The 12,308-nt window shown below is 37.3% G+C and overlaps 1 protein-coding gene across 1 annotated transcript; it reads right to left on the reverse strand.

The window, feature by feature from the left end:
* Window positions 1–1,687: 1,687 nt before the first annotated feature.
* On the reverse strand, window positions 1,688–5,308 carry LOC113357988 (eukaryotic translation initiation factor 3 subunit I-like). Its single transcript, XM_026601486.1, has 8 exons — window positions 4,967–5,308; window positions 4,099–4,314; window positions 3,387–3,514; window positions 3,077–3,196; window positions 2,852–2,941; window positions 2,341–2,427; window positions 2,162–2,241; window positions 1,688–1,998 (listed from the first exon to the last, which is right to left on the reverse strand). The coding sequence occupies exons 1-8, from the start codon at window positions 5,148–5,150 to the stop codon at window positions 1,923–1,925; spliced, it is 981 nt and encodes a 326-aa protein (XP_026457271.1). The 5' UTR covers window positions 5,151–5,308; the 3' UTR covers window positions 1,688–1,922.
* Window positions 5,309–12,308: the final 7,000 nt, after the last annotated feature.

The following is a 12,308-nucleotide window of genomic DNA, read 5'->3' on the forward strand; positions in this document are numbered from 1 at the left end:
AAAAATCAGATTTGAACCTTTTAAGACTTACCACTCCATAATTTTGTCAATGAATCTGTATTTGTTGCAGAGAGAAAACCCAGATTCAAAAAACAAAGACAAGAAAAAGAAGTGCATGAAATAAATAGATGAATATATTTAGATGTTACGAGGCTGTGATGGGTACAACAAAACATGCAAGAAAAGTTTTTGTGGGGTTGGAATGGTCGAGTCTTGAGTGATTTAGATTTTGATGTTGTGTTTTCTTTACTAAGAGCAACCACAGTGGGCGAAACGAGACACAGCGGAAAGACTATCGATTAAAATTCGGACCAAAGACCAAATTCCAGATTATATTTGGTCTAAGACCAAGACCAAAACCAAATATAGTCGAGCGAACGTATAGTTAACACCCCACCACCAGGCGGGTGTATAGTTAACGCCCCACACCAGGCGTGCATAAAGTCCCCGTCCCACACCAGGCGTGTTTTATACCTCCGCCCCATTTGTTGTTTTTTTTGGGTGGGGCGGGGTTTATACCTCCGCCCAACTTTTTTTTTTCAATTCACTTTATATATGGGGCGGGCTTTATACCTCTGCCCCATTTTTTTGTTGTTTATTTATTTTTATTTTTTTTGGAATCTCGTCGGGCGTACGTATAGTTTACGCCCCACACCAGGCGAACGTATAGTGCACGCTCGACCAAATTTAATCTTCTACCCGTAACGTCACACACCAGACTAAACTCAAATTTGATCGTTTTTTTTTTGTCTTTAATCTTTGGTTATATTCGCACCACTGCAGTTGCTCTAAGAGACCATTGAAGGCAAAGGAAAAAAATAAAATAAAAGGAACCAAGAAAAAAAGAATAAGTAAGGATTTGAAAAACGGTTTCGAGTCTCGAGAAGTGAATGACAATAGGTCTAAGCAAATACACGACAACAATCGGATGAACTTTTCTTGTTTCTGATTTCTGTTATTGACTTTTATTTCTGGAAAAAACAAAATCACTTCTAATTTTAATATCCAAACACGTTATCAGAGTTTTAGACGTTATTTCTTTACCCACTTCTCTTTCATGGAGTACTTATTTTTTCCGTGAAGGGGAAGGATATATGATGTGGCATGAAACTTTGGTAGACCATGAACAAACATGAGCTACCACGGTGCACACTACTCATGAGTCATAAATGTAAGTATTGATATTGATTTTATTTATCTTTTTATATTGATATCGATACTTTTGTGGTTGGATGAGTCAAAAACGTCTTTTTAGCATCACGAGACCATAGCTGCTAATGGGTACCAAACCACTGTACCAGTTTACTGGGCACTGACCCCTATTAGCAAAGGGGAATCTTCTGCATATTTTTTACAGTCCGACTACATAACATTCGTCTAAACTCCAAAGTTTCTCACCTTAGGAAGGAACCTTACTCTTTCTCATCATGACACAAACTACAGTCTCCCCTTTGATAGAGAGTGATAATTATCATTTGCCCTTTTAGGTCTAGAGCATCGTTCTCATATCCAAATCTCTGCGTACTGAAAGCCTTAGATGTGTGCTGCTATTATTTTGTGATAAGAGTCATAAGTTGAAACCGATCAAAAATAAAGTCATAAGTTAAGGCGTGGTACAACATTTTGTGAAATTCTGAGTTGAGACAACTTAGGTTGATAGCGGCTTAGACTAGGCCACATTTAGAAGAGAGTTTAAAGAGACTTAAAAGAGATGTATGGATTCCATTAAATGCAAGCATGGCATCCATTACTAGCTCATAAATGTGACACTACTATTTTCCCAAATATCTTGGTATGTGTTTCACAAAATTTTAGGCATCACAACAAAAACGCTAAAAGCAAAAACTCTAAAGGTTAAAATGAGGGACAAATACTCCCATGACCAAATCAAGATGATCTGGATCAACAGAACAGACGGCGAACTACATCTTGATATTGAAGTAATCTTTGTCAAAATGGTGCAACCTAATATAACCATCTTCTCCTCCACTTGAGAAACTGTACAAAACAGAAAGAAAAACAACGTAAGAACTACATGGAGAAGAATGAGAAATCCTCCTATGGTTCTGATACTGTTAGTTCTGAAAAAATCTGCACTAGATGTATAAATTGACAGTTTCGAATGATATTAAAAAAGATTAGAGAATAAAATGATATATACCTTCTTCCATCAGGGTTGATTGCCAACGCATTCATTGGACCAAAATGTCCTTTTACACCACCTATTTCTTCTTGAAGAACCTATTTTCAAAGAAAACCCATGAACTTTTATCAGTAACAGAGAGTAGCCGGGAAAAAACATGATCTGCATGCACTAGGTCATGTAACAAAATGCCTCACCTTGTGGAAGAATTTAGCCTCGAAATTCCCAGCACGATGATGGGTAGTGGTGACTTCACCTGCGGCCTGACCACCTCCAATCACCACCTATATATTAAGCGCACAAATAAGATTAGTCCCTGAACAATATGAAAAATATGAACGAGCATCTTTAAAAGGTAGAAATTAAGATAAAAATCCTCAATATTAGAAAAACCTGGAGATGACACCCTATATTATGACCCATCATGTCTGCCTATTGAAGTACTATGGAATGCAAGAATACATGCTAGCTTTTATTCAGCAAAAATACTGATAGCTGAAAGATGCAGAAACAGAACACCAATATGGTTGCACAGTTTCAAGGTCACAAAGAACAATTTCTTTACAAACAAAGGATGACTCGTGTTTCAGCACATAACCTAGCAAACCAAACGAAATAAAAAAATAAAGTTTCAGGAAACATGGTATAAAGTATACTAGCCTAATAGGCATCAATGTGCTCCGCAGTTCAAGTTACATAAGCACGTACATGTTCAAGAAGTGGAGATATAGCAACAGCATTGATTGGACTTCCAGTTACATATGTCTTTAAATTTGTCAATGTCCTGGAGTCCCAAAGCTAAAACAAAAATGAAAAAAACTGGTTATCAACAAGAAAAGAAGGCCAAAGTATAAAAATAGAAGAATGAAGAAGAAATGGGTCAAATATAAATAGAGAAATGGCAGAAAAAGAATGTTTTCATGAAGTGTATACCTTAGCAGATTTGTCCGAAGAACCAGTTAAAAAGTGTGAGCCATCTTCAGACATTGACAATGAAGTAATTGTTTTTGAATGACCAGTTTCCTTGCTTGATTCATTCAGCATTTTCCCTGTCTGCAAGTCGATAGAGTAATGTTAAAGTTGAGGTATCTACCGATCTTTTACAGAGAGTACACAAGGACTTCACTGTAAGAAAATGGGTGTTCCAAAAAATATTTTTCACTGTGCCGGCACATCACAAGAAATTATAAAGATTGTCTAGCTACACTTTAGCACATTGAATTTCCTCTGTAGGGGTACATACCTCAGAATCCCAGATACGAATTATCGCATCTTCTCCAGCACTTATTATAGTCCTGTTCAAGGGTCCCCAGACCGCTCTGTTGATTCTTCCTCGGGGTCCAGTGATTTTAAGCGCAGACTCAGCGGTCTCTACAAAATGATACATCAGTTTTCAAGTTATATATCTACGAGTTCATTCCAGGCAAACAGATACATGGAAGACACAAGCCACAATTAGCTAACATAGCTGTATGAATTCTATGCTTCTTTTTCCTTCTTTTTCCAATAAGAACCTTGTACTGCTGTTTTCTTATTTCAAAACAGTAATACAGTCAATTTTCTATGTTCTTAACTTTACCTTTAATTGAAGTGCTACCCTGACCAAAGTTAGATTCTACAATTTATTTAGCCAGTTTAGAATTCTGGTTAACAAGTGATAGTTAACACGTACAGATTCTCTTTTCATGCGAAACCAAGAATAATACTCAACTCAATTAGATTTAAAATAGTGTTCCTTAAACAGATGAACCATAACTTAGACTCGAAAATATATCAAGCAATACTAATACTAGTTGAAGTTGCAATGTTAATACACAAGTGCATAAAGTCGATAGAAAAACAAATAAAAGCCGACTCATCAATTAATTGAAGAAAGCAACAGCTTTCAGAAGAAGATATAGGAAGAATAAACAATAACAAAAAAAATACTAAATAAAAAGTGAACACATACGCACGTTCATTGGGATCATTCGAAATAGTTTTCACATGAATCGCTGAAGTCTGTTCCATGAATGGGTCCGTGGTGATCACAGCAAGCTTATCTCCAATTGCAAAATCTACAGATCTAGCTGGAGAATCAAATTCAAAGGTAAAGAGCAGAGTTCCAGATTTAACATCCCAGAGCTTTGCTGACCGATCCGCACTTCCTGTAATCAGACGCCTGGAATCCCCTGAATGATATTGAGATATATTAGCACTTGAATAGTCAAAATTTAACTCCACAAAATATTGAAGCAAAAATCAATTAGCAAGCTCTTCAATCTTCGTATATCTGCCATCTTTTATCCTGTGGTCCAATATAAAATCCAATTCCAATCACAAGGTAAATATTTGCAGAAAGAATGATCTTCCCCAAAAACCAACAAGGAGGGTAATGGTTTTGGGGCTCACATCAAAGTGCTGGGTTAGCTTTATGCTAAAAACTTAGCCAAACAGATTTCAGTTACCTAACATCTCAAAGTTCAATATAAAGTTTAAAACAGTTCGACATTGTGCGTTCTTAGCTACTAAACTGTGCCCTGAAGTGAGACTATGACGCTGTGCCTAAGAATTGCTTAGAGGATGTGCATCTCGGACTTCAACTCAAACAAATCTTTCAAACAGATTATCCAGAATAACCCTCAGCACTGAAATATGCTAGGATTTACAGGAAAATTGCACTCAATCAGTTATAAAAGCTTCGAAGAAAACCTTCTAACACAAACCAAAGGCTGAGCATAAGTAATTTCTGCGAATATGTCAGATGCACATCAACATGCAAATACCTTCACCATTATTCCAAACAACAAAAAAGTAATAGATGATTGGGAAATCACAACTTACTTGAAACATCACAACACCAGACGGCTCCTTTGTGTCCATTGTAGGTACCCAATCGCTCACCGTTATCCGCAAACCACACAGTGGGTGTATGATCTTTGGCACATGAAAAGAGAAGATCACCTTGTCTGTTGTACTTAAGAAACGTCAAAGGCCGTTCATGGCCTTTCATCAAGAATGGTCTCATACTTTTACAATTATGAAGAAATTATGAAGAAATTATGAAAAAAGACAATTGAACAAAACTGGATTTCAATTTAGGGTTTGATTTGTTAATGATACCACCGATGGTCTTACCAACAACCTACTTCGGTTATAAATAGGGTTTTTCCGAGCACACATAAAGAAACAAACTAGTTAAAAGCTACGGGGCTGGCTAATTTATGTGACCTTTGGTACATCAAGAATTTTTGTTTGCTATATCTTGGTCGTTGGATGGATCATCATCATAGATGGCGGCATTGATGTGCACGGCTTTGTAAATGTGTGGGCCACTGTATATCAACGGTGAATACAAAAAAGAATACTCATGTTGATGGGAAAATCGATTTCCTCTTTTTTTTAGGAAAGTGAAGAGACGACCGTGCGGACTGGGACTCCTCAACCGCGCAGATGTACTGCGCGGGAGTGCTTTGAGTTCGAGAGATCAATATGTAGGATTCCGGTTTAAACCAAGACAATGGCCATTCCAGAGTCAATTCGGTCACAAAGAGGGAAAAGGGTCGATCTGTAGGAGGGAAGCTGAGAAGTGTGTGACATCAATGGTGATCAAGGATTATGAATGTGTTGTAGGTTTCTACAAATGAACTGGTGGGTTCGAATAAGTTTGAATTCTGCTCAACTTGAAAGTGTTTGTTCAAATGAGAATTCTTGTGGTAATTCCTATATATCTGAGATTGTTAGATTGTCCTTTAATCGTGAATTCATAGACTTATTTATATTTCCAGAAGGTAGACACATTGATCTCCAGTAAGTGTGACGGTTGCTTGAGTGAAAGAGTGAGAAAGTGGGAAATCGTGGTTAAACCATTTCCAGGTCGTGCAGAGACTTGGTTGATTGTCCACCCACTACTTTGCTAACTTCCTCAACCGTTTGCAAGACTTACTCACAGTTCTCATCGTGGATGAACACACGTGCCATAGGCCGCCAGACCAAAACCCTAATTAAAATCCCCCCATGTGACATGATTGATGTCTCATGATTGTGGAGTCTACAAGGCAGACATGTATTTAATTAGTCAGTTGTTGACTTGATTAGACAATGAGTGTAAGTTTTGTTGAATCGAGCATGATTGACGAATGCTCTATGATTCATGGACTAAACATGTCTCCTCGGACATATGGATAATTCTCGAATGTTGATAGCTGAATCAACATAATGAATATTGATAATTTGAGCAAATATTGCTCGTCTTAGCGAATATTGCTCGGTTAATGAATTATTAATCATTGATAGTTGAGTAATATTACTAGTCCCGTCTGAGCAAATATTTCCTATTTGATGGACTATTAAATATTGATAGTTGAATCAACATTGATATTCTGAACAAATATTGCTCGTCTGAGCGAATATTGCTTGTTTGAACAATTATTGGTAGCATGACCAAATAAAATATTTATTAAAATATTGGTAGTTGGACCAAATATTATATAATTAATCAAGATGTTGATTGTTTGATCAATATAAAATTATTAGTGTTCAAACTTGTTCAGAATTATGGTTTGCAGAGCATTAAGTTCAAAACCCTACTTTTGATCGGTTGTTGATCAACTGATGATTTATTGAAAGTCAATCACTCGGTGAGGGAGGGACCGGGTACATGGGATGATGGCCGACCATGTAACGCCAAGGTGATCGAGTGAGCATGCACCAAAGTCCTTTGTAGACCAGTCGATGAATGGATATGATTAAATGTTGGTTTAATCATTTATTAAAATATTGTGCGCGTCCGAGCGTTAGGAAATAAAACCTAATTATGGAGAGATGAGGGACCGACCAAGGGGTATGAAACCATCCCATGGTGATCGTGGGACTAGCTGGTGGTCGATTGAACAAGTTCCATGTTGGTTGGAAAGAGTTTGAACCCAATATGAGCATTAGGTCAAAATTGTTAAAGTATGCGGGACCGGCTCTTAACAAGCCTAAGAGCCGACCTTGGTCGGTCAAGGTGGCATCCCCGTGCCACCATATTTTCCGTGTCTCAATTCTGAGAATTTTGATATTTTCTGACGCGCTTTCGAGCTATATTTTGGATTTTCAGAAGAGTTTGATCTTGTCTGAAACTCTCGATTTTGCTCGAATGAGCAAGTAGAACTTTGCTCGTGCGATCAATATTTTAACAATATTAAAATAATAATATTTTAATATTTAGTGAGGAGCCTAGTCGGTCATGTGACCATTTGACTTTTTGGTTTTTGACCATTTGATCATTATTTGAGAAAATATGAAAAACCCAGGGTTTTTGCTCAAGCGGAGGATTTTCATGAGATAGAGGAAATAATAATAATAAAATAAGAGATCATAAGGAGTGGGACCGTCCACGGGTAGGGCATGTCCGGCCGGCTAGTAGGCTCGGTCCCGTGACACCTTTCCCTATTTCTTAATTATTTTTCATCATGTGAAGGAAATATGGAGAAACTGAGAGTTTTGCTCAAACGAGGGAGTTTGCTCAAATGAAGGAGTTTTCCCGAGATTAGGAAAAATAATAAAATAAGGTAAAATAAAAGGAAGAGGCATGGGACCGGCTGACCGGTAGGCCGGCCCCCCTGGGCCCCACTTTATTATTTTATTAATATTATTTTTCTTCCATATTTTGCATAGGTTTCCTCGTTTGTCCATATTTTTTGAATGATCGTTCGTGCACTCGGGTGCTCGCTCGTGCATTATTGCTAAGTACACTCACACCATTTTCTCGGGTCTTACTAGGTGGTGGCCCTGCCCGATCAGTGAATATTTAATACTAATTCATGGAATTCAGCTGAGAATCAGCCATGAAACGGAGTAATAACAATAAATTGAGTATCTATTACTAATCCATGGACTTCAGCTGAGAATCAGCCACAAAAAAGAGTAATGAGATAGAATGATTATCTATTACTAATACATGGAATCCAGCTGAGAATCAACCACAAAATGGAGTAATGATAAATAGATTATTTTCTAGGAATTTAATTGATGAATGACACGCTAGAATTAATCTATAAATTGCTCCACACTAGCATGCGACAAGTCTAGGAGCGAGTTTATTTGAGAATGGAGGTATGATATAATGGATGCATCATACTCGTACTGAATATTGGGGCGTATAGTTGGGGAACAACAAACAGTGTGACGTCCTGAAGACGTTAACGTTCTATACTAGCATGCAATATGTCTAGGAGCCATCCAATCGTTAAGAGATTCTATACACGTTCTCTATACATAGTCAGGGAACAACAAACAGTGTGACATCTTGAAGACGTTAGCGCTCTATACTAGCATGCAATATGTCTAGGAGCCGTCCAATCATTTTGATTCCACGTAGAGGTGAGTATGAAATGTGCAAAGTGTCGAACGCTCAGCTGAGAGGCTTTTCGAGGAGCATATTCATCATAGCTCTGAGAGGATGTTCGCTCAGTCAGAGACCGTGAAATGGTTCATAGATCATAAAATATGAGTTTCACATACATTCTTGAAGCCGGGACAGAAACATACAATATCGTGATTTTACGATTTTAGCCTTTATCGAAAATCCACCATCAACATTAATTCCCATGCTTAGTGAGGGACGGTCATGTTCCGCAGTAAGCACTAGATGGTGATTTTCCAGTAGATGAGATAAGTAGTTGAACTTAGTCGTAAAAGGCATTTCCAGAATCCCCAATTTGCTCCAATGATATCATGTACAAGCAAATGCCTAGATAAGGAATCTGGTGGTATGATAGAGTGTCATCCCGTGAGCACAAAGAGATGAAGCACCGCTGATTCGGACGATCGGACGCCCATTTTTAGTCGGTTTAGCGTTTACGAGCCCGGGACCAAAATGGAAATCCTTGTTTGATTAGGTTTTTGGAAATAAAATTGTTATAAAAGGGAAGAAGCCCTAAAAAAAGAGTTTATTTCTTGTGACCGACCAAGCCTCCCTTCTCCTTCATCTCTTTCACGTTCAAGCAGTAGAAAGTGAAAAAAATTCGTCGGAACCGGCCATCACCGTCCGACGAAGTTCCGGCCAACTCCGGCCAGTTCAGGTAAGAAAAAAAAAATTATTTCGAAAGTTCATGAGTTTTTCATAATACAAAATCCTATATATGCAAATGCATGTGTAAATTTTATAAAAAATTGTTTTAGGAAACGGGCGTATGTCCGTCCGTTAGTTTAAGAAACGAACAATAATCCCTAATATGAAAGAGATACATATATTTTGAATAGCCATGGTCTTAATTGCAGAGAAGGAAATTTTTCCAATGAGCTTTCATGAAAACAAACTTTTATTTTGAATATGTGGATTTGCATAAGATAGAGAAGACCCTCGTTTTATAGACAAATGCTCTTTCGAGCGGATTTTTTTTTATTTGCGTGAGTTATTCACTCACGTCCGTTTTTTTTAATAATGTTTACGTGATTTAGTCGCTCACGTCAATTTTTTTTAATAATAATAATACGTGAGTTATTCATGATTAATTTTTTTTTTTGTAAAACCATATTTCGATATTGAGCAATTGTTAAAGGTAAACAATTATTTATGATGAAATAATGTTTTCATAAACTTTGTGATTTAATAGTAGATGCTCATGTAGTATAAAATCAGTGAATTTTCACACGGTGAAGATTATGTAAATTGCTCACACGGTGGAAATTATGTGACTTGCTCACACAGTGAAATTATGTGACTTGCTCACAATTTTATGAAAAATCAAGTTATGATTTGGAATAATGAAATTTTCTCGTTTTTGCAGATTTGAAGGATCGAGCAAATTTTCGAAATTCTTAGTTTATAATCACTATAGCTAGTGAAATTGTAAACATGTAAGGATTGATTTGTTACCATTTTTGTAGACGCTGATGTGAGCATTCTTATTATTTTGTTGTGCTTTAATTCCACTTGATGAAATTTGCATAAGAGTGATATACTGAAGTAGAAATGTTGTATGGATGTCACAGAAACTTCGGAAGGATGATTGATTCTCATGATGGCACCTCCAAAGATGATACCTCCGCAGATACAACTTCAAGAAATGGTATCTCTGTAGATGGGACTTCCATTGATGATGAAGAAGAAGCACCTGGAATAAAGAATATTCCAAACACTAATGATGATTTCTTTGTGGTTTAATATAGACATGAAAAACGTCTCTCAGGTTCTTCATTTCGCCTTCTTATAGATCCCATGGATATTACTCAGAGAAAATTGGTATCTCCTCGAGCGATAATCGGTTTTGTCTACAAGGAGGACATTACTCTGCTTCGCATATAGAATTCAAGCTTTCTCGAAAACCTTTAACAGACTTTTCTGGATGGGCGAGGCATATGTTGGGTTATGATCGTGTACGAACCATGCTAGATCGTGCACAGGTGACACCAGCTATTCAAGTAGCTGGAGATTTGTTTATCTATCATTTGATCGCTCACTGGTGTATTACTACCCACGCTTTCATATGCAGATGGGGAGAATTTACCATCACTTTGGAGGATGTAGTTATTTATTGCATCTTCAAATTACGGGTAATTTTCCTGAAGGACTTTCGGCAAAGGAGATTGCAATGTTTGATGTCTTGACAACCACGATATATGACATTAACAAATTATCTGGCAAATTTTGTTATGCTCAATGGTTGAGGTACTGGTGGCCATGAGATAGGGCTCCTGAAAGACCTGTCGATGGTACATTAACCATTAATGCTTTCTTGTGCTTGTGGTTGTCTAGAGATGTACTTGAAGATAGTGGAAACTTGTTGAAGCCATTTTTGTTTCTTTTGCCATTAAGTTGGCTCAAGGTGAGAAACTTCCCATCGGTAGCCTGTTCTTGGCTTCATTATTCTCCAATTTAGACTCCTTGGTTATAGATTCCAGTATTTCCAATGGCTTTATGAAAATTGAAACATACGTTAATACAATGTTTCTCCAAGCCTTACTGTGGGAGCGCTTCAAGAATTATGCACCGATTCCTCGTAGCGTCTAGCAAGGACCAAATGTTGATGCTCATCATGCTTTTACTGAAAAAGATAATTCCAGGATGATGCGTTGGTCTACAAAACAACCTCGACTCAAGACACGCCTCACCAGTGTTTTGGACAACGAGTATGAGTTTAATTTTCTTTCATGGGTGTCGGTTCCTTCTTACGTATCACAATGCTGCTGAAGAAAATGTCACTTTGGAATCCGGTACATACCTGAATGATGGTGAGAGATCCTTCATACAACTCCTGGTTATTTAGTATCATTAATACAAGGAATGTTTCTGGTGGAGGAATATAATATCGATAGAGCGGCTCGACAAATGGGTCTTGATCAGTGTGTTACAGATGTTCGGAAAAGAAAGCTATCAGTCAACCAACTTAAAATTTCCTTGGATTACACACATCTGAATGGACGCAAATATCTGTTCCCTTGTTCTGACCGAGTCGCCTACGCAACCTCAAGTTATATAAATTTCTGGAATCAGCAACTTGATCTTTTACATGTTCAACCTATGGTACAAGAACCTCCTTCTGTTGAGATGATTTCTGATCAACCAAGATTGAAGTATCCCTCCAATGGTGATAAATGAAAAGTACTTCCAGGATGTTCACAATTAAGTATTCTTATTATGAATTTTATAGAAACATGATAATTCCATCTTAATTGCTTCATTAACTTTACCACAGGATGGTCGTGTAGTGATACCTTGGATTAATGTAGACTTCACGGAAATGAAAAAAAGTCCCCTTGGTGGAGAACCCAAAAGTAAGAATTACAGGATGTTACCAAATAGTGCACAGTCCCCAGTTGTTTCTTTGGTGAGTTGTCAATGATTCTTCCATCATGACTTTTTCTTATCCGTGTAATTAGGATCACAAAAAAAATATTTGTTAATTTGCTTCAGAATTTTGCTCCGTCGAGCATTGATGGTCTTCAACTTGCTCCTGGGCAAGCAAATCGTGAATACAGTGAATAAATCGATGTAATTTCTCCTTTACATAACCAGTTATGATATTTCTTGAATGAAGTAATAATGATTGTTGTTGACATATCCAGGAGGAGATTATCATAGATAAAGAAGGCGCTGATGATGCTCATTCGTCTTCAAAGGATGGTGATGAAGAGAATTCTCATGGTTTACGAATCATTATGTAAGGGGGAGTGGTTTTCATTGTGATATGAATTATTG

Source organism: Papaver somniferum, chromosome 3 (genome assembly GCF_003573695.1).
Source record: "Papaver somniferum cultivar HN1 chromosome 3, ASM357369v1, whole genome shotgun sequence".
In the NCBI taxonomy this organism is placed as follows: domain Eukaryota; kingdom Viridiplantae; phylum Streptophyta; class Magnoliopsida; order Ranunculales; family Papaveraceae; genus Papaver; species Papaver somniferum.